Genomic DNA, 23498 nt, shown 5'->3' with positions numbered 1-23498 from the left:
AAGCAGAATAATATATTGAAAAATATTTATTTTTCGTTGTTCCTGGAAATAACCTTACACTTGCGTATTGAATTTACAAAAATATGAATACATTAAAATATATTTCTCTTGACCTGATCATAAAAATCAATGTTATTAAAGCATCAATGCTTAAACCAGCATAGTTATTTGCACAAATAGAGTTCTTAAACACCCAAAAGAAGATTTTCCGGAGAGAAAATGGTGATTTATCAACCCAATCTGTCCTGAGAAAAACAAACAGGTCTGTGTCCATACTTCTCTATTTATACTGAAACAACTCCTCCGGCAACAAAATGAGGGCGTCTGTAGTCGCCAAACTTACCTTGTCAAAAAACAAAAACGCCGAGCATTTAAAAAACACATTATAGAATGCAGAGACGATTGCAAATATATGAGAGGAAATATATCATATTTGTTACAAAACTTACTCTCTTCTTCCAAGTAGCTGTTGCTGCATGAGACAAAGAAGACTCCACAGGTCCCCATAGCTCCGAAAGAATCTTTTTGTGCAGGTAGATTCAAGGTAAAGGTGAACGTGGCTCATTAATCACTGAGCTTTTGGCGGTTTTTGCCCTTATATGGTAAGATGGACTCGCGGACTGCACTCCAGGAATTAAAACAAAAAAAATCAGGGACTCTCTTGTTTATGTTTAGAAATTGAACAAAGAACCGAGGACGCTTACTTATGTACGTAGATAAATACTGTTCCAAATTAAGAGTAGGTTAAGTTTTATGTTTATATGATCATCTATACTAATCTTTCAAAAGAGATTAACAATCAGGGGTTGACGTGACCTTCGATAGTAACTCTATCCAAAGTTCAATTGTGTAGCTGAGTATGTGACATTAAGTGCTGTAACTTTTCACTGTTAACTCGTCAGGTGTGGATGATGACACCTCCATGTGACCCGGGAGGGACTGTAGAGTTAACACTGACAGGGCCAGTGGAGCGCCATCCTTGTCGATAGCCTAACCTCGATGTTTTAATCAATAGAGTTTCTTTTTTGTCCCCTCAATAAGCCGAGAGCTCGATAAGATTGTCATCACAAATGACGCTGACGTCCGCGTTCTCATCTCCTCCGTGGATAAACATGCCTTTATTATGTCAATAACTCTTATCCCCAGGGATGAGAGCGCGCGCGACAGCATACATTGAGAGACTCTGCGATGCATAAACGAGAGACGTGCAGCCTCTCAAACGATATGAACATGGACAACAATTAAAATAATGGTTGTGTGAGAAGATTTGCTTTTGAACTCTTCTGAGAATCCTCTCCAAGAGGCCATTGTGTCTCCAAAGACTTCCGCTCACCAGTGACAAAGAGAAATCTTTTTTAGAGGGAAACGCACTTTAATACACATGATTGACCCGTAAACGTCTCTCTGGACAAAACATACTGCTCAACTAGATTATACAGACAACACTTACAGGTATGGAACAGACGTGGCCAAACATAACCGGCTCATTAACTGATAAAACTCAGCGCCCTGCAAATAATACATGAAAGCATTACGCATCATGCAATCTCACACAATAGGCATTCAGACAAACGCACTGACATACAGCCGTCCTAAACATAAAGTGATTAAGGGTGTAAATAAGAATGTACTCTATAAGGATATATACAAGAGGCCATCTCTTTGATTGTGGAATGCCTAATTATGGACATCCAGTGCAATAAGCCAGGCCGAGGCCATGACGCACAACTTTGGCACATTTGAGGTATTTGTTTGGGTGTGTAGACTTCAAAGCAACAATCATCTGAAAAATGTCTGATGAAGTTTTAAAGTAAGTATAGACACAGGACCTACATTTAGTGGACAGCAAAGAAAGCGTTTTGTGAACATAGTACACAATATAAAACAAATCTTTCACCCAAAAGAGGTCCACATTACTGTCCAAAATCTTAAATACTCCACTAACCCATGGGTTCACAAATGCTCTCCATCCACCATGACTTTGGCTTGTACACTGGTTATGAGCTTTGATATAGACAGGCCGCTTTTGGGCCAAAGAGGTAAAGAGGCAGTTTAGCTGGAGGAGTAAGGATCAGCCCCTGATGAGGAGACAGAGGAGGATGTAGGAGACGGAGTCGAGGGGGCTGAGATTGACTTTTCTGACTCTGCATCGTCTATTTTATCTTGAATCCTCTCTCCTGGGTCTAAGAGTGTAGATTTGGACGGCAGCAGCCCTTCTTTCTCCCTCTTCTTCTGCTTCATCCTGCGGTTCTGGAACCAGATTTTGACTTGAGTCTCATTAAGCTGAAGAGCAGCAGCGATCTCAACTCGCCGTGCTCGTGTCAGGTACTTGTTGAAGTGGAACTCTTTTTCCAGCTCAGTCAGCTGCTTCGTGGTGAAGTTGGTCCTGACCGTGTTGGGCTGACCCCCATAGCCATACTCTCCAGACCTGCCTACTGACAATGATACAGATCACAGTGAGCTTGCAGAATATAGTCACCCAGCATGTCTTCTATATTCACAGCAAACAGGAGTTATAAATGTTGGTGCCATGGAGCAACCGTTACGATTGAAGTAGCAACAAAGAGCAACTTTTATGTAACTAAAAAGAACCTGTAAATGACCAAATAGCACATTTTAAGAAATATTAACCATTTTTGCTAGTCAGGGAACTTCATACATGCTAGATTAATTTTTTTATATAGGCCTTACCAAAGTAACACTGACGCATAAAATGTTATGACGTGTATAAGGCGCAAGTCATAGGCAGAAAAGAAAACATTAAATCCAGAACTTGAACATTTTTAAGTTTAGTATATTGCAATATGAAAACATCTACCATTATGTCTTATCCAATCATATTTAAAGAGTTTGGATACTTTCATAGCTGGTGTTGATTATAAGACACCAATAGGGACCCACCTGTCTTTGGGGGGTTCCTTTTGACTTTCATCCAGTCGAAGGTTTGTGCAGAAGATGCTCCTTCGGACAGAGGTGAGCAACATGTTTCCAGATGAGCCGCGTGCAGAGGCGACAGTGGGTTTGAGCATCCAGGAAAAGGTGTTACTTGCTCGTGCCCGCCGCCATATGCAGCGTGGGCATACTGCAGCTGGCCCAGGGGTGCTGCGCTGTAACCTTGGCGATGCTGAGAGCCCATGGGGGAGGAAATGTTACCAGAGTACATCAGTGGGCCGCACTGGGGGAAACCTGCTCCCGAGTCTACTTCCTGGTTGAGCGCGTAGTGGTTAAACGTAGTGCAGAAACTTTGGGGTGCATAGCTGGAGCTGCAGGCTGGATGGGCCCCATAAGCGAGACCCAGCGAGCCCGCGGTAGTCTGGTATGGCCCGGGCTGGTGAGGGATTATGTCAGGGGAAGCCCTGCTCGCCATGAAACGCTCATCCGCTCCGCAATTGTTGACAGTCACCGCGCACGACTGGAAAGTTGTAATCCCGTGGTCTGAGTGGAAAGCCCTGACAGAGCAGGAGCCACCTTCACCGCTCATCACTGAGTAGTCTAAGAAGCTGCTCATTGTAGCATCCTTCTACCGGGACCGAGGGACCATCCGCTGAACAGACACCCTCTAATCTCTCTTTCTCTCTCCCCCTCTTACCCTGAGTGACCGTGCCAACCTTTACCTATACTCAGTCCTGATTAGAAGGAGGAGGGGGGCGCAAGGGCCGATATCAATGAACGGGTACTGTCACGTGGGCCCCGGGTCAGCCAGTGAGGCACTTGTCCTTATCCCCTCAGCCGGTGACAGATTGGTGTTTGAGTGGCTATTTAAATTCCAGGCACTCGTCGATCAAGGTGACGCGCGTCGCCACTAATGTATTGGCCGAGCAAACAATGAGCTGGGAGGCAGACGGCGACGGACAGCTCCGGGGTCGCATAAAGAGCGGAGAACGGCGGCCGACCGATATGCGCTCTCAACCCGGGGAAAGATTAATGTTTGACCCTGTGCAACCTCTCCACGAGGAAGACCTGCACTCTGACCTCAGGTACGATATTTTTGGAACAGGGAGGAGAATAGGTGTATGCGTAAATGTATTAGTTTGCGGGCAGAAGGTAGTGCATGTGCCCTCTGTGCGTGTGATGCCATCTGTATAATAGTGTCTTTCTCTTCCGAATAGATGAATGGCTCAGTGTGTGTGTGTGTGTGTGTGTGTGTGTGTGTGTGTGTGTGCGCGCGCGCGCGCGCGCGTGTGTGTCTGGGAGAGAGAGATTGCCTCAGGCTGTGAGCTTTCAATGTCCCATTCCAATGCGAACTGTTTCACGCTTTAACTCTGTGAGGGATTCGCTCAGCAAATATTTTCACAGTGTGACATTGAAGGAGAGGCATAGAGTCTTCACTCCTAACACAAAAGTCAGACAGCGTTTTCAATTGTGACTTTTTTTCCCCTACCAAGGTCGTGTTAGAAACATTTGGCTGCTTTTCAGCTCTTCAGAGAGGTCGCAGGTGATGTAAAGACAAGGCAACATATTAACAATCATATGATGTGGTATTAATTTTTCCCTCCCGGGGTCGTGGGGTCTGCAATCTACTCTGATTTCACTCCCACATGTATTCATTATGTATGTATAGTGATCAAATGATGTGATAATGCGAGCTCCGTCGTGGAGCTATAATGTGCACATATAGCCCGAGGTGCGAGTGTGGGCTGATTATCCTGTTAAGTTCATCAAATAAAGCTATTGGAGAAATTAATGGCCACAGAAAGCTGTGCAGCGAGAGGGGATAAAGACTGAGAGGGAAATAGGGTGAGTGCGTGGGAGAGCTGCAGTGAGGCAACAGAGTCAACCTTTCACTGAGGAAGGAAAAGAGAGGGGGAGGAAGAGAGGCTCACATGGGGGGATGAGCGCCCCCACTGGCAGTCCGTGTGAAAACACCAAGCATTTCTAAAGCAAGCAAGCAAGGAAGGAAGGAAGGAACGAGGGTAGGTAGGTAGGTAGGTAGGTAGGTAGGTAGGTAGGTAGGTAGGTAGGTAGGTAGGTAGGTAGGTAGACGACAGACAGACAGACAGACAGACAGACAGACAGACAGACAGACAGACAGACAGACAGACAGATAGATAGATAGATAGATAGATAGATAGATAGATAGATAGATAGATAGATAGATAGATAGATAGATAGATAGATAGATAGATAGATAGATAGACAGATAGATAGATAGATAGATAGATAGATAGATAGATAGATAGATAGATACATAACAGAAAAAGACACTGAACACCCAAGCCTATAAATTTATATTGATAATATCTGGCTATTCTCTATACTAATTAATCACATCAACATGTTGTTGTTTAGACAATATTGCATATACCAGGGGCCAATCTGACTCTAATGGTAATATGTTTGCATTGGACATGGGTGGTTCTAGGCATAGGCCAACAGGGGCCAGTGCCCCAATAACATTACCCCCACCCCCACCTATTATTTTGTATAATTCAATATTAATAAAGATAAGAAAAAAATCGTTGTCTATTTGCCCTGGGTTAAATGTGCCCCTGAAAACAATTGGCCACCGCCTGGCCCCCTCAGTAAAAGTAGTCTCCGCCACCGGCTTTGGAACAGTTTTGTTGCACTTTGTTTTTTTTTTGTTTTGTTTTTTTACTAAAGAGTTGCACATGACTTTTCATTTCAAAGGACACTTCATGGAGCATGCTCCTGTCAATCTTACTGTAGTAAAGTTTCTAAACAAAGTACATTTTCTAAAAAGTAATCGGCATTTCCGTCTTTTAAACTCTTATATACGTCAAGCTTGTGGAATGCTAAATAAAGTGAGTAGGTGATGCAAAGTTCCCACTGAAGAAAAAAAGCGCAAGGGTCAATAAACCACCCCTCCTCTCTCACCCCCACTCCACCCCTGTCTGTCTTCGCAGCTGCCTCTGCACTGAGTGAGAGGGCGTAGAGGATCCTGCTGCATGTGGAAACTTCACCAGGCCTCGAGCTTTCTTTGCTCTTTGTGTGCTCACATGTGCGCCGAAAAGGCGCGCTGTCTCGGAATGATTTGGTTATACTGGGTTTGTGGAACTGTGTGTAAGTCACAGGAGTGTAGAGGATCACCCCCTCTCCTTTTAACCCGAACAACCCCCTCCTTAAACACACAGACACTGCAGTTAACCGGTAGGCTAATGTCGAGGGAGTCGATGGGCTGCTTATGATTTCTAGATTATTCGATAACTTGCTCCTGAACTCTGGCGCTCGTGGAAATTGTACGTGTGGAGTTGGTGGATTGATTTGTGACGCAACCTGTGGTTTCTTTTCTATTTTTCCTCGAACAAAAGCTAAAGTAGAATAGCAGTGAGCAAGTCGAGTCGTGCACAACAATATCGGTTTCCCATAAATCAACGCAAGTGCAATACTATAAAGCAAGTCCTTTAATAATCTAATGTATTGAACTTTAAAGATTTCCAAAATCTGCTCCATATCCCCCCAAAACGCACAAAATGTATTTAAAAAGTAGGCCAGATATTGTTTAAGTGAAAACCCCCTCTGCAGCTATTATAGTAAATGTTGGCTGATAAAATACAAGTAGTCCACAAGTAGTCTGTTTGGAGTTTGGTCTATTTGCACAGAGGGAAATAGTGCAGCCTTTAATCTGCAGGCAGCTTCTGCATGCTCCCGATGTGGCCGTGCCAGAGCCGTGTTTAAACAAGCTATAAAAATGAATTATGACCAAACGCATGTCGAGACTCAGCCCCTTTTTAGCGTAGGAATTGAGGAGTCCCGTCTGAAAATGTAAGTGGGGTTTTATTTGTGCACATTACGCCACAATTGGTCTTCTTAATGTCCGTCCCATTCATGCCACGGAGTGATTTATGAGCTCCTGAAGGCAAACATGGCTCGGCCATTCGCCTCCAAAATGCTCGCAATGTTTAGAGCCCTGCCAGGCTAGACCCGTTGCTTTTACTCTTCAAAAGTATGAAGTTTCACGGTGGAAATACAAAAAATCTCATGTTAGGAGTTTTAAACGGAAAATGACTAGTGCTTATATTAAATAAATCAAAGAGTTACTTTAGCATAAAATGACTACTTTGCATCATATGTTAACTATACCAGCTCATTAGCAGTTATAATAAAATAGTAACACGAAACATAATATTAATAATAAAGTCAAAGCTATTGTTTTTATGCAAAAAAAGATACAAACTTATTATATTTTAGTTATGTTATTTAAACAAGCCGTCTTTAAAAAAATAATTTCCACTATTGGCTCCTATTATAATTCAAACATGTGCCTCCACAACTCAACGCCGTCTATATTTATCACCAACCTGTTGTCAATATTTGCATAACGTCCCTATCCTTCTGTGCCCTATACTTTTGATATATTTTCATTCTGTAGACATGAATAATGCAAACACACTTGTTCAATCTTTGAATAGAAAAAAGAAACGACTCGGAAAAAAACAGAGAAAAGGAGATTGTAGCAAGTTATTTGTATTCTAACAAAAATATCCGAGACATTGGAAGCTATACAAAAATAAAAAAGACCAGGTTCCATAGGCCTAATATTGTATAATTATTTACAAACACACACACACAGCCTCACACACAAACACACACTCATAATTTCCATTTCAAGAACTTAATTTGTTATGGTAACTGCAACTTTGATTTAAACTAATTCAGTGATTTAATTCCATCCTTACCTTGTATTAATCGTCAAGTCAAATATCAACAGACTAAATGTGCCAATATACAAATAACACCAGAGTTAATACCACCCAAGTCTGATTTTTAGTGTCCCGAAAAGAACAAAAATAATTACTGTGATTGATTTCAGTTAATAACTCAGATGCTGCAGGTCGATTGTAGTTAGAGACTCCGAGAAAAAATAGAAACTGTCCGTGGAAATGTCCACGGGACTATCCAGAGACTCTGACAGGCTCGGTGAGGCTGCGTCGGAGAGCTGAAGGCAGGAATCCGAGGAGAAAGGTTGAAAATCGTGTAAAGAAACATCCAGGGTCGGGGGACTGTTGCCATTGTCCGGGCCAGATGCCGAGCCGGGGCCCATTGTTGACATGCATCCCGGAACAGTGGGTGACGGGTTGGGAAAATGTTTCAGATTTTTGTCATTGCTGTTCAGCGGCGCAGCAGCAAAACCCAAAGCCTCGCTATTGTGGAGGTGCTGCGAGGAGCCGAGAGAGTTATTCTGAAAGGAGCAGGTATCTCTCTCCAGCAGGGCCCCACTCCGTTCGTACAGGGGGCCCGTCTCGTCGTCCTCCTCCTCCTCCTCACTGTGGATGCCGTCTTCGGCGCACGGCCCTTTCCCCTCTCCGTTGTGGTTCTCCTTGCTCTGCGTCTGCCGTTTGTGCTTCATGCGCCGATTTTGGAACCACACTTTAACTTGCCTCTCGGTCAGGTCTAGCAGGGCCGCTATCTCAACCCTCCTTGGTCGGCACAAATACTTGTTGAAGTGGAACTCTTTCTCCAGCTCGAGCAGCTGCGTGTTAGTATACGCTGTCCTCAGCCGCCGGGAGCCTCCGCCTCCTCCGGCGCTCTCCACGATCTCAGGCGAGCCTGGAAAACAAGCACACACGGTAGCATGGGATTAAAAACTCTGGACACAACAGTTACATAACCCTGCTGCCCGTAAATCTAACATTATGGCTCCCACAAACCACCAGAGAGAGGCTGACAGCAAGCTGCAGTAAAATGGCCGCTGGAGCTTTACTGGCCCGAGCTTATAAACCTTTTGACCAGAGAATCATGCAACCTTAAGATACGAATCATACTGTTATGCTTAAAATAAGGTGCAGCATGTGCGTGAAGCAAACAGCATAAAAGCAGTGATGTCCAAGCTGGTGTGGGATTCTAATGAATGCTCCATCTGCCTTCCTCGGCAACGGCACTCCATCACTCTTCATTACTGTCACACATCAAAACTGTGCTTCGGCCCGGGGAATAAATCATCTTACATCACCAAACTTTACCCAAACTTTTTCCCTCTTGATTTTAAACAATCACCACTCACTATACCTACTAACTATCAGTATAAAAATAAACCTGTTTTTTGTATTATTTTAAAGGGAAGGGCCTAGGCTCTATTAGCTTCAAATAGGGAACACTTTTGATCAAAGAGCTCTAAAATGAACCCACCTTTCGGGGAGAAGCACACGGGTCCATTAGATATTGTGGTAGTGGTGGTGGAGGTCGGCAGGTGGTTCCTCTTGGACGCTTTCTTCTCGCGCATCCACGGGTACTCCGGGGGTAAGGAGGCTGTGGGCAGCGGGCTGCATCCGTCGGGGCTGTGCCTGGGCCGGCCGTGCCTCGGATGGCTGCCCGGGTTGAGGCTGGGGATGGTCTGCTCAAAGGGAGGAGGAATCAGTGTCGGGCGTGAAAGCGTCGAGCTCTTGATTGATGAACTTTGAAATGAGTCAGCGACAGGGGGGAAAGATGTCAGGCACTCAGCAAGCGACGGCTGACTATTGATAAAACCGCTCTCTCGCTCGAATTCGTAATTCATCTCCGCTCCCTGAGAGCCGAGGAAAGTTTGCACGCGTATATTTTAGAAATGTTGCAGCTCAGTGAGGACGAGGAAGAAAAAATCATTAAAAAAATCTCCTGGTGGTGTTTTTTCTATTTCACTGATTACGGCCGTATGGGGACCGAGCTAGTGTTAAACTATTGAATTCATGGAGACAAGGTTGAAATTGGACCGAATTGCCTGTCACATGATTACCTCTGCCCAATGACAATTTGGGGTTTAATCAAAAGAAGCCCCTGTCTCCCTGATTGATCCAAAAACTCTGCTGAAGAACGCCTCGCTCAGCTGAGAGATGGCTGTTTTTATTTACATCTTTGTCCGCTCAGTTTATGCTCCTCGCGCCCCTCCAGTCCACTCCACTAAGCCACAAAATGTGTGTTTTTAAGAATGGCTGACGCTCACTATTACAGGGAAGCAGCCCAGCCTGGTGTGCGCGGATTCGTGCACTCCTCTTTCTCGTATTGTTTGAAGATGTCAGTCGAGAACGCCCCCACCCCACACACACACTCACCATTTCACACCAGTAGCTATTCATACAGGCAAGAGTCTGCCTTCAGATGGAGAAAACATAACCCCTAAAAATTGATATTTAGAAGCAAACTCCAACTCCAGCCTGCTCAATGACTGCAGGATAGCTGTGCTTCTTTGCAGTTGCATAACAATGAAATATGCAGTGCATCCATTGACATGTGTTGCAATAAAAAGCCAATCCATTAAGTTAATTCTGACGGATATGACACAGTCAGACCATTTCATCCCATAACAGCTGTTAAACATTTACAGATAAGATTTACAAAACTTGTGAACAGATACTAATAAGTGTGTGGCCATGTGCACTTATAAACAGTGTTTAATTAGACGCCTTTGTAAGATGCCTCAATATCAAAGCACGTCGCTTTTTATTCGACATTTTTATGAAAAGTTTATGGGCACCCATGTGCCTTACTATAAAAATATCACAGTTGGTTTGAGAAACACCTGATTTCTTTCATGTTGTTAAAACGGTTTTTCCACCAATAACCAAAAGCTGTTATAATTTACTAAATTTTCACTGAAATGTTCGAATGTTAGGACTGTTTATAATGCTTTCATCTTCATGTTCTCAGCCGTCAATCAGACTACTGGGGTTACTGAGAGGACTGTAGTTACAATACTAATAAAAGCATATCACTGTATTTTCAGCATAAATTACAATCAAGCAAACAATAACACGTCTACAATCGACCATTTACAACGAGCCCATTCGCAGCGTTATTATGGAGATTAAATTGTTATTGAATGGTTGTTTCCCGCAGCGTTGCAGCGGTGTAGTCCTTCCAGAGTAGTCTGTGAAAGACACATTCGGTGTGTTTTTCGTCAAGTTGCAGGCTACATGTTGTAATTTTTTTTAAGTTCTTATAATAAGTATATGAAAGAGGAAGAGGAGAAGTGGTAGACCTCTCTCAGTTTGTTGCTTATATACCAAACAAAGAGTCCTGGAAGGCTTCGCGCGATCAATCTTACTCGCCAAAAGGTCTGACAGCTTGGTGCCCTCACAACACATTTAAGGCTTCTAACTCTCCCCCGGATCAAATGCAGCCAGGAAGCGGCGAGAAACACTGGCCACTCAGATTAGAACCAGTTTCTGCTCACAGTTGTAGCCGGGCTGTCGCTGGAGGGATTTTTTTAGAAGATAAATAAGAATCCAGCTACACAAGATGCAACCATTTCCCTTTTTTAAGGAGGAGGTATGAGTGCGCCAGCGGTGAGTAGGGCGAGGCAGCTTCCCCACCTGGCTTTTGTCTTTTACATTTTTTTTTAAATCTTTTTTTTTTTGCAGAACGAATTTTTTTTGTACTATTTAGTTAGACGTGGAGGTTTATGAAGAGGGACCAGACTTTGTGGAGTTGCTAGGGGAAGAGATGGATGGCTTTTTTGGAATTACGCACTGGCTTTGTGTGCACGGAAAGGAGTGGGTGGCGGCTTTTAGTTGAGCCCAGCCTGTCCTACACACTTGTCTTCTAGCAGGATTGATTTAAGACCTCGTTCCCACGGAGGGATATGCAATGACAGAAATGCAAAATCTTCTGTTTCAGTTAAAAACGTTATTTATATGCTACCTGCGGACGGCGCATATGGGTCAAATCAGTATCTGGCTGTGTATAAGAGTGCGCGTGTTTGTCTGTGTGTGCGTGTGTGTTGGATGCAGAAATACTCAATGCATCAGCTTTTTTTGTGGCACACCATGGTGCAATTGTTCTAGGTTTTCCTGCTAACCATATGTCAGGGCTGCTAATGTTCGTGCCCTTTTATATCAATCACATTGAAATTATTCAAAATGCAAAATCAGAGAAAGGAATATTAGTGCAAATACAAACAAAAAAACCTTTTACAAAAAAGAGGAAATATGGAAGACAGAGATTTTAGAAATTTGGGGGAAAGGGCCTTGAGATTAGAAATGATTCTCAAATAACCCAAGATTTACTACAAAATAAATCATATTTTAGCTCCGTGTATTTTGCATTTCTACAATTCAGCAATGCGGAGAAACGACTGTAATTAATGACACCGATTTCAATTGAATAATATCGAAAAACAAAATGTAATTATACACTTCATTTTAACAAAATAAACGTCTCGTTTTTAAGTTAAGCATTCATAATGTGCTTTAACCATCCACAGAACTGAGGCGTTGTATGATCAGTTTTTCTGCAAATCAGGACAATAACAGCAAGAACAAAATAAGCTTTAGAATGATTCGAGTTCTGTGTATGATCCCTGTTCGAATTTGACTGACTGAATATTTCAGATCTTTTTTTTCCCAAACGATTTCTCATATAGTTTGTCTCTCGCAGAATGTCCATGACGGGCCAGTGTGACATTTTTATTATTATGGATGTGCCCACGCAGAAGAGAGGAGGGAAGGAGGCCACCGGAGAGTTTGACTTCACGTCGAATCAAGAGCAGGGGAGGAAAAAAAACAAGTAGCCTTTTTCAGTATTTGTTTTTGTCTGCGGTAATTTCCTTTCATGTTGACGAATATTAATTGTATCATTTTCTTTCACGTGACGTGTATGCATTAATACTGTAACAATTGTAAAGCTCCATTTATTTACTGACCATAGATTTAGGCTACTAATGTTTTTAAGGACGCTTATAAATGTTGCCAAAATGTTATGAATTTTCTTTCATACCATCATCTTTATCATTCTAAACAATCAGTTTGTATAACATTAATAATAAATATAATGATGGAAAAACCTGAAACATGTTTTGATATTTTTTATCTAAGAAACATGTGATCATGTGAAATACTTCTGATGCATCTTAATTAAAACTACTAGCTTTACTGCAATTATATTTCATTGTTTTTTTTATTTATTTCTTCGGACTGGAGCAGCATGGAATGTATGACATCGCAAAAAAAATGAAATGTGTGTTTCTTTTATCTTCAATAAAGAAACGTGTCCTTCTTTGCACCCTTATTGCATCACTGATTGATTTAACATTCGCTGAGAAAAGAAAACACCTCACTGAGGGAGAAGAACAATTTGAAGCATAGCCTGTATTAACAACATGGTAAGATGTTGTTGTTGCTGCTGCTGCTGCTGCTGACTATAGGCTGTAGAAGGACCGAGACGCCACTTTCCCACAAACCTTCTCCCCACACAGATCGGTGAGGTGTCAAATAATACTAAAGGACTCCTTGATCTTTACACCCAACTAAATAAATAATATTAGAAATTGGACCACACAAGCATGGGAGGTTGTGTCATGTAAGCCCGTGACCCTTCTTTTAAAAAAAGTGTTGTCCTCACAATCCCAGCTCGTGGCTCTGAAGGATCCTTTCACAAGTGCAACAAAATGCAAAACACAATTCTTCAACTGCGGATAAATAAAATACAGACAAGTTCACATTAAAATGAATAACATATGTTCATAATACCCTGTTTGAGATTCAATTTAAAACAATATAAAAAAAAAAAAAAAGATTAAATAGGCCTATGCGTATACGGTGCCCCCTCCCTCCCTCCCGCTCTACAGCCAATGACACGAGAAAATAGAGAAAATTCAAGCAAGTCGTGATTATTTATCCTACGCTACTTCACACATCAAACTATAGTGATTATAAACAAAAGCAGGGGGAGGTGGAAGCCGTGAGTGGGCGCAGAAAAAAAGCAGTGATGTGTCTGGAGGTGAATAAGACAATGGGGCGGAGTGATCCACCGCTACAGATGCGTCAGTTTGGGCGCTTCCTGGATTCTTCCCTGAGAGTAGTGCGGCGTAAGGTCTGTGTACGTCGGTGTGGGATCACACACTCCGTGATGCTGACTGTTGCCCATTGTGATCGCTCCATTGTAGTCCATGTTTGCAGGCGGTGGGTGCGAGAGGTGGGTTAGACCGAAAACGGAGGTCCCAGAGTTAGGCATTGAGTCCATGTAACCTCCGCCGACATAAACAGGGCTACCCTGCATGTGCGTCCCGTAGTTGCCATTGCCTTGGAGAGGGTGCGCGTCATACTCGGGCGTGGCCGAATCGGTCCCGGGATACCTCTTCTGGGAGGGCGGGCAGTTGTTCAAAGGAGGGGGGTATGAAGTAGCCATACCGTACGCGTTTTGATGAGGTTTATTGTAAGAGGTTGGCGACTGGGAGTCGTAAGGTACACTGTTTACGAGAGAATGCATAGAGTTGAGGTATCCTCCACCTCCCCCACCGCCTCCACCACCAGAGGCAGGGCCCACGGGACTCCGAGGGGACTGCCCACCAGGAGAGGGCATCATCCCGACGCCTTTCTGATCTTTCTTGTATTTCATCCTGCGGTTCTGGAACCAGATTTTAATCTGTCTCTCTGTGAGGTTGAGCAGGTTGGCCATCTCCACCCTTCGCGGTCTGCAGAGGTACCGGTTAAAGTGAAACTCCTTCTCCAGCTCCACTAGCTGTGCACTGGTGTAAGCTGTCCTGGCCCTCTTCGACGCTGCTGACCCCGGAGGACTTTTGTCTCCAGGACAACTCTCCACTGTCAGAGAGGATGAGAAGAGGGGTGTCAATCAGTAATCCATTACAGACAGATTGGAAAGAGAGGTACAGAGACAGGAGAGTGAGAGTAAAATCAAACTGTGACCAAACTCACAGCTGATAACTGGACGTTGATGGGGGAGGGGATCCTAAACCAAAAGCACATTCATAACCCTTCTAATTTAGGAGTTTATCAGTTTATTTAGACTCTTTCTGTCTTTCTTACCCAAGTGGTTGCACGTGGGCGCTGCCACGTGTTACAAACGTCACTATATTTTTATAAATATGCTTCATATGTATGAGCACAGAAGTTATCATGAGGCTCCGTACATATGACTATCAGCGCATTTATGCATTTACATAACGTGCATTTTATATATATATAAATATGTGTGTGTGTGTGTGTGTGTGTGTGTGTGTGTGTGTGTGTGTGTGTGTGTGTGTGTGTGTGTGTGTGTGTGTGTGTGTGTGTGTGTGTGTGTGTTGAGTAGCACACGCGTAATGCAAACACAAGCATTATGTATTCCTCAGGGTGTAGGAGCTCGCCTCGCCCTCGCTGATAAACCTCACTCTCTAAGAAGCTGGAGTTTGGCTGCAGAGCAGCAAGGCGTTGGTCTACTAACTGCTGTGGCACGTGGCCAACACTTAATTCATTTTACTACCTGTCATCCAAACATGAAGCAAAAGGAATGCAGAATGACATTACCTGAGTCATTAGGTCATAACAGACGTGAAAGCGAGGTTTAGACGAGGAATAGGAGGAACACTCATGTATTAGAGCCTCACTTATGACAAGAATTATTACTGCATGATTATTTATAATTCATTTTTCAAAAGTCTTTTGAGTAGAATTATGAAATAGGATGAGTTGGTAAACGTCTGTAAAGGACAGGATTATTGTTTTCGGCTTTTTCTGTGTTTTTCTGATGCTTTAAAAACATCTAACACCTCAATGTGTTGTGATAAAACAATTGAATGTAATATAATGATATATCAATTTTCGAAACAAATACAGAAGAAGAATACATTCCCCAACCCAAATGAACAAAGCTTCTATCTAAATGTATATCAGTAGCTTGCATATTTGTGTGCGTATGTCCTTAAACTGTATAATCACCACACCATGTTGAATTTTAGCAGTTGGAGTAGATTATCACTGAGAGCAATTATAGGTTATTAGTTAGTTAAGAATCTATAATTTATTCGGTTAACCCTTGGCAAGACAAAAACATGAAATCCTTACCCTGACCTTTGGTTTTTCTCGTTCCCAGAAGATTGCCAGAAAATGCGTAAAAGCTGTTCCATAAGTACTCACATGTCAAAGAATCCTAAAATAAAACGTGTGTGTGTGTGTGTGTGTGTGTGTGTGTGTGTGTGTGTGTGTGTGTGTGTGTTCTCTCCTTAAAACACCTGGATCTTTGTGCGTAAAACGTGCTTTACGTTTTAGTCCTGTACTGTTTAATTCAAACAAATGAAATCGTCCAACAATCCACGTTATAATGATGCCTGAACACAACCTGGAAAGCTATCACAATATTTTACAAAATAAGGTCATGGGAACATGACATTCTCTGATATTTTTTAGGTTCCACCTTGTAAATTAAAAGGCCTTAGCCCTCTCTTTTGACCCTTCAAGTCTCTAATCAAAACATCAGGACAAACTGAAACAACTGTTGTGCGTGTTTGTTTGTTGACTCTGTGGGAACATTGTGTGATCAGTGGAGATGTGTGTTTACAGTAGGGACAGGTCAGCTGCAGGGCAGACAAATGGTGGGATCTTGTTCATGTTGATCATGCATGGTATATTTTGTATATCGGATTTAATGTGAATGAGACTATTTTGGGGACATTTCAAGAAAGTTGCACAATGTTGACAACTGAAGTAACGCCGAACGTAGTTTGTGATAGCTTTTGTCTGATGTGCCTTAAGATAATTGAAAGTTATTTATATGATAAACCTGACTCCAACGACGGTGAACAATATAATATCATATCTGAGTGAGGCAACAGTTTAAGTAAAAAAAGTGAGGTTCATTCCGGAAAATAAATCAACTTTTAAATTCACCTGTTGTCTCCTCCCTCCCACCTGACCACCCACCTACACCCCCTATAGCATGAAGTCCCTCCTTAACAAAACTCTCTTGTTAGGCTATAAGATTAATTGGCTTCGTGAAATAAGTTTTTACCTGAACTGGAGCTACTGGCTGGTTTTTGCTTGGTGTTCTGGCGGGATTCCTTCATCCAGGGGAAGATATGTTTGCTGCGGGTGGTTGAGGTCGGGGAGCCGTTCTTGGCACTTGGCTGGCTGGACCCGTTGCTCGTGATATGGCTGATAGCACCGGGGGATTGTGAGGGAGGGGGTGGGCCTGACACCGGCACCTGTGGTTGATTGCTTTCGGGATGAACCTTAGACTGCGCCGCCTGAATGGCTGTGGTCCTGTCGCAGCTCTCCGCTATCTCCCCTGGCTTCTGCAGAGCCACGGAGCCGTCAGGAGACTGTAGGGAGCAGGCAGGTCGATGGTACTCACTTTCCACATGAGAGGCGCGGGGATATTGGACCTGATTGGCATCATAACTGAAGCCATTTGCGCTTTGATATGGGTAGCCACTGTAAATTGCGGAGCTGTCGTAGTAGGTTGCCTTTTGCATCTCGCCGTTTCCCAATATTTATTTCAGAAACTGACAGGGTCTTGACACCCTTGTAGAATAACATTGGCACCCCGTGGTCACGTGACGCCTCTCCGCCAATGGCCTCCTCGGGTGAACCTAGGGTTACAAGAAGCACTGTGAGGAGAAGAAATGGTGGCGATCCATCTTACTTTTCAATACAGGCGTGACACTGGAGACTATGGAAGCGAGATAGGGCCAGCAGTCCTGTAGACTATTACCGTTTACCTTCTGGCTTACACAGGGCACAAAGGCACGCACTAACCTTGTATTACCATCTGTGCCAAACCACATCAAAACAAAACCTTTTCAAAAGCAGTTCAGATTGCCAAATCAATTTTAAGATCTAACTAGAAACTGGGTGACACTTTAAACCTCAAAGCCTGTTAACAATAAAACTGAATTCAAAGATACATTCACAGAAAATGCTGTGGGGAGAGATTAGCGGGTTACTACACGGGATAATAATATTTCGGTTTTATTGTTATTCTACCAACAAGCCTGTCAGCACTGCATCTAATTTCCTTCATAGTGGGTGGGAATATTCCGTCTGTTTCCAGACCTATACAGATCTTTTTTCTGTTTTTTTACTGAGAGCAGAAATATTTCTTAAGGAAGACAGAGCCGTCAGCGCGCAGTGCTTCCCGGTCAGCTGGTGCAAAGACATACAAACCACATTCTGTTCTTTTTCTTTGCTTTACATTCTGCAAGATAAATAAGGGCCACAAGAAACCTAAGAAACCTGAAAAACCGGGCAGGCACCCGTGCATCTCCATGATCAAGGAGTGAACTCTTACTTGCAGGCCCATAATAATGGCTGCTGTCGGTGCTGTCTACGCGGCGGCCCAGCGCGGTGATGTATGGGGGTCAGTGGGCCGGAATGAGCGGCCCGGTGAGCAGCTAGGTCCGGTACTCAGGGGTGCAGAAAGGTACAGCCAGAGACTGCTGCTAAAGCACCATCATTCACGCAGGTAAGCATGGAGGTCAGCCTCTGAGAGATTATTGGGAAAACTATTAACTATAATAGAAACGGTGAACTTTTCATAATCTAACATTAATTGAAATATAGATGGTGCCCGCCTTTTTAAAGCTGTTAAAACGCGCAATACCAGATTAAATTTCAAACCGCTATTTCATATATTGTTTGCCCAGAAATCATGTTGTTTTTTAGTCTGCATTGAGTCTTTAAATAAACAGTTGCTCAATCAATGTAGCAAATTATTTGGAGAAATAATAATAAAAATAATAATGTATTTTATTATAGTTTTCACATTTGAAATGTCAGGTGTTATAGCTTTTGCGTAATATGTCAAATTGAAATATAACTCCAAGTATCTTGAATTTTTTAAAACTGCTTCTTTCATAGTCCAAAGACAAAGAAGACTATCGTCCTAGTGCAGAATGAAAATGCATTTTCATTACATTTGCACAACGAAATTAAATAAACATTTGTATAATATTTGGAATTTTGCATTTGTGCATAACAAGAGCAAATCAGTCCAAAATGAATACTGAGCTTTACCCCCAAAACAGCTAGACCGCAGATTGAAAGAAAGGGTCTTCACGTCATGTGCACCCACTGTGACCTGAGCAAAGATATGAGAGAGCTGGGTATCTCCAGGCGAGCCATAGCGATAGTCATAAATGGCTGAGAAAGAGAGACAAATGACAGACTTGAGTGTTTCTACGTGGAGCCGCAGCAGCAGCCGGCTCCGTGTTAGAGAAATCTGGCTGCCTGACTCAGTGTGTGTGAACTCTTCCTGAACCGAGATCTAAGTCATACGGTGATAAATCACAGCGCGACACACAAACTCCGCCATTTACAACCGAGGGAACCTATTTCTGGCCCTGCTTACCTTATCCTCTGACGACGAATGCAGAGCACCGAGCGATACTTTCTCATTCAGCGACGAAATCGATCAAAGCAGTAATCCAGAGAAAAAGTTTACAGGCAGGGCTGACTGGCTGGGTGAAGCAGCAGCACCATATACCCTGCCATACACCAGGCATTAGCAGCCTCAACAAAAAGGGAAGAGCCGAGAGAACCCCTTTTCTTTCTTCCTTTTCTTTTTTTCTACTCGACGTGGATGGGCAAACCAAGATTACGAAAGCAGGAGCAAGAAGTCAGGTCAGCGAGATAAGACTTATCTGGCCTCGGGATTTAATCCTTCTATATAGCTAGCGCTTCATATCAACATTAAAGTCAGCTTAGGCTATGCTGGACTGTGTGATCCTTCACCAGTACCATGCAGACACCAGTGAACTGCCCCGAACCAGAGCGTCACCATAGACAAAAAAATTATGCAAATAGGTAGCGCCTTGGAAAGCTAGTTCAAATCAAGTGGCTGCCTCTCCTCCTCCCCCAACCAAATGAGTCGGAGTGTCTAGAAAAAAAATACTACACGTTACAAACAGCCCATTCTGTGAGTGTTTTAGATGTTTTTGTTGGTATTTACTCCACGCCTTGCAGTAGAGTTATGAGCTGAGTGACTGAGAATTCGGATTGAGAGGAGAATACAAAGGAAGAATCAGACGCTGCATTTCCATTTCCACGGGACTTAAAAGGGGCTTCTATCCGCGGCTTAATCATTAACCGACAATTTTGCATATTGTCCTCAATCTTTTGACACAAGGACGCACAATTCGTTCTCATTGCAAGTGCCTGGTTCTTCCCTGTCTGTAGTCTTTCTGTCTAGAATACAATCTATATTTTAAAAGATTAGAAAACACAACAGCTTCACATCAAAGTGGGGTTTGGTGTGTATATATAGGGAAAACCCCACCGGGAGACGGGTGTGAAAAATGGGAAGAAGTTTCATCACCAAAAGGCAGATCGGAGGACCTGCAGCGAGGATCGGGGGAGAGGAGAGCCGGCAGCAGGGGGAATCCCTCTGCAGGGTAATACTGCTTCTTTCCAGCCAAAAGCCAGCATGAAAAAAAACAAAAGATTTATGTCCTCTCGGTTACTCGAGAACACATCCAGAGCTACAACTTCTCTGCTTCTTTCAGGCTTGAAATGCATCGACACAATTAAAAAGGTATAACCCACGGACAGCGTAGGAGGGTGAGTGGGACAAAAATTCACGCGTGAGGATTTTTTTTGGTCAACTCGGCTTTTTCTTTTAGTTACTTTGTATAATTATTTACTTCTTTGTGCTTCAAACTGCTGATTCGTCACTCTCTGTAATGTGGCCCGGAGCACAGGGTTAAATGTCAGAAGTGTTGGTTGTATTGTTCCCTGCGTAAAAAAGGAAAATCGTTGATAAAAGAAAACATTTTGAAAACTTCAGTCCAGTAAAGTACAGCAGCTAAAAGCAGATGGCTTTCATGGAAAGTAGTTTGTGAAAGGAGTAAGGCAGCGCTCCAAGGGCTGCGATTCCCCTCGTCACTTTTATAGTGACAAATTACACCACAAAGACAAGTGGAAGAGAAGGAATTATTGCTCTCGCGCTGGTCATATTGCTGTAACAAGGAAATGTAAAAGCCATAAGCTGCCTCTCTGTCCCTGTGCGTGCTTCGGTGGGCGTGTGGGATACTTATTAGAAATTGAATAAGGATATCATCATCAAGCATTCATAACATAAATCAATAAAGATATATGTACTCACCGAAGGCAGTTCAAGGTGTCTCCGACACAGTTCGATTGCCTGAATTTACTCCGCTGGATTTCTGTAAGGAACAATACATGTTTAGATTTTTTCTGAGGATAAAATTACATTTTCACTGAATTGATAACATATTAAGTGTGGATTTCTAAATTCCAAAATGAATTACTTTTATTATAAGGGAGCTGTATAAAAATGTGTTCCTATAAAGCGTAATTGTTTAGGCCCATTTTAAGATGGTGCAACAAACGTCCGACAAAAGGCCAGCCCAATTTAATTAGACTATTTTGCATCCACTTTCTAGATAATTATTTTATTTACTTTATCTACAGGGAATTATGTGCATCGTACAGCTGCATCGTCTTGGTAGTATAAATAAAACTGAATAGTAATATCCAGAAAGGAAAAAAGTACAAATATTTCCAAAGACAAAATATAATAAAAAACAATTAATTGAACTGGAAAAAAAAACCCAATAAGAAAATCGCACAGATTAGTCAGCCAATCAAAAAATACATTCAAATATGTCTGCCTATCAGTATATAAAAACTAATAAAATAAAATGTTAATATATGCAAATAACGTGTTTGTAGTTTCCCCGATGCCCCGTGAGCATTTTCTCCATACGGATCGAACAGTCATTAGCTTTCGCGCACCATCTTCCCCAAGTCCCCGGGCCCATAAATCAAGCAGGAGCACCATGACCTCAGCGCGGCCGTGCTATCCTGGATGGCACTCCGTCTCCCATTATATCCTCGTTTCCCGGCGGAGCGACACAACCCCACCGCTTTGCTCGACTTTTTTATGGCGCTCGGTCTGATATATCATTTACGCACTAAAACCTCACGTAACAACACGAGATGTTTTGTTTTACAGGACCGGTTGAACCCTCGGAGCAGCCGCACGCTCTGTTTTTTTTTTTCTTCTACTTAGAAGCCGATATTCAAATATCTACTCTATTTACAAATGGCTGCACAGGCCCTTTATCCAAATGGCTTGTCGTGCAATTCAACGTTTAATTAAAATTAAAAATGAAACTGTTTTTTGTTGATGTAATCTGAGTTTAATGTCAAATGTAAATGAAACGTTTAACACAGTGGACATAAAATGAACATAGTAACCTTACTGGCCCTGATGGACTCTTAACAAAAACAGAAAAATATAAAAGTTATGTTTAAATCCTTATGGCCCATCTATGTGTCGCTTTATTAACGACATAGAATCAAATAGATGAACAGATAGATATATACAGAGCTTAAACCGGTCTATTTTCTCGCCCTGCAGAAGCCCCAGACTCCCTTTTGACTGACCTCTGCCTCGCGCAGCAATAACTCACGACAGTAATGAACAATCGGCGGAAATACCTCAAAATAAAATCCATCCTCCCAAAGCTCGCGTTCTCACTCTGTCCGCGTGGAAAAACACATGTCCGTGACAGCAGTCGAATACATCCACAAACCCGGGATCCTCTCGACACCAGCTCGCCTCTTTGCTCTATTTCTCCTCTCGATAAACAAACTACAAAACCCGGACTCCCCTCACGGTAAGTGGGGGTAACCCGCGTATAATCAGCATCATATGGCAAGACCGGGGCTTTGGTTTTCTTCCCCGTGCCATAACATCGCACAGTGTTATGCGCCCCGCTCACGTGACGCAACGTCAACTTAAATCCCTTTTATTTGAGCCCGTGAATCATTAATGGAGGCAGTCATTGCCCCTGAGGAGAATCGGATCAGTTTGGAGGGAGAAAAAAGAGGGCTATGTGACACTGCAATGTATCTGGCAGAGGAGCAGGTCTCTCGCAGTGAAGCAGCTTTTCCACGTGTCGCCCATTCAGGGGGAAAGACTACTCTGTCAGGTTTAAAGTGCCATATATTCTGTGCCTGTTAGCGGCTGAAAGAGCTAATCCTGCTGTATTATGCTGAGTTTCAAGTACAGACGCGGCTCAGAGCCAGGCTAGAAAGCAGAGTGTTTGCACTGCAGAGTGAAAATCTCCACTATGTGCGATGGAAGGGGTTTTTTCCCTACAAAACGACATTTAGAGCATGACATTATAATTCCTCATCACCCACTCTTTACAATATAGCCAGGGTTACGCAGAGCTTTCCTCAACATTGCCCCCGCTCTCAGACCCACTGTTAGATCGTAGCACCGTATATGTAGCCTCTGGTTTTCGATCATTAGAAGCATGCATGCTTTGAGCCAAATTGAAAACAAAAGTCACACATTTACCTGTCCTATACAAGGAGGCTGTACGTCCTGGTGGTCGTGAGGGGTGCGTGTCAGTCAGCAGGGGCCGGAAAGTGGAGGTGATGGAACCAAAGTGTGGCTGCTCGACCCCGCTGATCAGAACATGGACCCCCATTAGACCTACATGCGCTTACGCGTTTCCTACCAGCTGAGGGAAATTACAGGTTTGTGTAGAGGAAGTTTTGCAAAAGAGGAGGGGAGGAGGGCATGGTGGGAAAAGCACCAATTTAGCCATATTCTTGCTGCAGTTTGCCTAAAGCTGCAAAATAATGTTACTAAATCCAGTCTAAAGAGCGTGCCATGCGTGTGCCATGAGATATTTCTGGCTTTTACCACTGCAGATTTTGCCAAAAGTCCCAGCCCGGAAGAGCTGCTCTAAATCTCAGCACCGTTTGGCGCTTGTTTTCCGTCAACACCGAACAGCGGGCGTGGAAAAATCCCACCACATATTAATCATGTGGGGCGGACATCGACAGCATCCCACACCCACACCAGCCTTTGTCTTC

General features: G+C 43.2%; 3 protein-coding genes across 6 annotated transcripts; all 3 read right to left on the bottom strand.

Annotated features, from left to right (window-relative positions):
* Positions 1-1537: 1537 nt before the first annotated feature.
* On the bottom strand, positions 1538-3563 carry hoxa1a (homeobox A1a). Its single transcript, XM_079368182.1, has 2 exons — positions 2902-3563; positions 1538-2432 (listed from the first exon to the last, which is right to left on the bottom strand). The coding sequence occupies exons 1-2, from the start codon at positions 3506-3508 to the stop codon at positions 2053-2055; spliced, it is 987 nt and encodes a 328-aa protein (XP_079224308.1). The 5' UTR covers positions 3509-3563; the 3' UTR covers positions 1538-2052.
* A 3852-nt stretch (positions 3564-7415) lies between these two features.
* On the bottom strand, positions 7416-9982 carry LOC306839048 (homeobox protein Hox-A2a). Its single transcript, XM_079367522.1, has 2 exons — positions 9088-9982; positions 7416-8508 (listed from the first exon to the last, which is right to left on the bottom strand). The coding sequence occupies exons 1-2, from the start codon at positions 9452-9454 to the stop codon at positions 7772-7774; spliced, it is 1104 nt and encodes a 367-aa protein (XP_079223648.1). The 5' UTR covers positions 9455-9982; the 3' UTR covers positions 7416-7771.
* A 190-nt stretch (positions 9983-10172) lies between these two features.
* Positions 10173-23035, bottom strand: hoxa3a (homeobox A3a). Of its 4 annotated transcripts, none has more exons than XM_079367944.1 (4): positions 22975-23035; positions 20746-20806; positions 16657-17236; positions 10173-14471 (listed from the first exon to the last, which is right to left on the bottom strand). In XM_079367944.1, the coding sequence occupies exons 3-4, from the start codon at positions 17117-17119 to the stop codon at positions 13684-13686; spliced, it is 1251 nt and encodes a 416-aa protein (XP_079224070.1). In that variant the 5' UTR covers positions 17120-17236; positions 20746-20806; positions 22975-23035; the 3' UTR covers positions 10173-13683. The 4 variants fall into 4 exon arrangements, with proteins under 4 accessions (XP_079224070.1, XP_079224071.1, XP_079224072.1 ...); XM_079367945.1 differs by lacking the exon at positions 22975-23035 and adding an exon at positions 22107-22244; XM_079367946.1 differs by lacking the exons at positions 20746-20806; positions 22975-23035 and adding an exon at positions 18994-19364.
* Between the last annotated feature and the right edge of the window lie 463 nt (positions 23036-23498).

The sequence above is a fragment of the Symphodus melops genome (assembly GCF_947650265.1).
Source record: "Symphodus melops genome assembly, chromosome: 18".
Taxonomy (NCBI): domain Eukaryota; kingdom Metazoa; phylum Chordata; class Actinopteri; order Labriformes; family Labridae; genus Symphodus; species Symphodus melops.
This window is presented reverse-complemented; position numbering and strand designations above follow the sequence as displayed.

Bases quoted from the DNA above. Each gene is read 5' to 3' on its own strand.
- hoxa1a (XM_079368182.1), bottom strand. From the start codon at position 3,508: ATGAGCAGCTTCTTAGACTACTCAGTGATGAGCGGTGAAGGTGGCTCC. The intron at 2,433-2,901 runs GTGGGTCCCTAT...CATTGTCAGTAG, and splicing joins AAGGAACCCCCCAAAGACAG to GCAGGTCTGGAGAGTATGGC.
- LOC306839048 (XM_079367522.1), bottom strand. From the start codon at position 9,454: ATGAATTACGAATTCGAGCGAGAGAGCGGTTTTATCAATAGTCAGCCG. The intron at 8,509-9,087 runs GTGGGTTCATTT...CTTGTTTTCCAG, and splicing joins CGTGTGCTTCTCCCCGAAAG to GCTCGCCTGAGATCGTGGAG.
- hoxa3a (XM_079367944.1), bottom strand. From the start codon at position 17,119: ATGCAAAAGGCAACCTACTACGACAGCTCCGCAATTTACAGTGGCTAC. The intron at 14,472-16,656 runs GTAAAAACTTAT...CCTCTCTGACAG, and splicing joins AGCCAGTAGCTCCAGTTCAG to TGGAGAGTTGTCCTGGAGAC.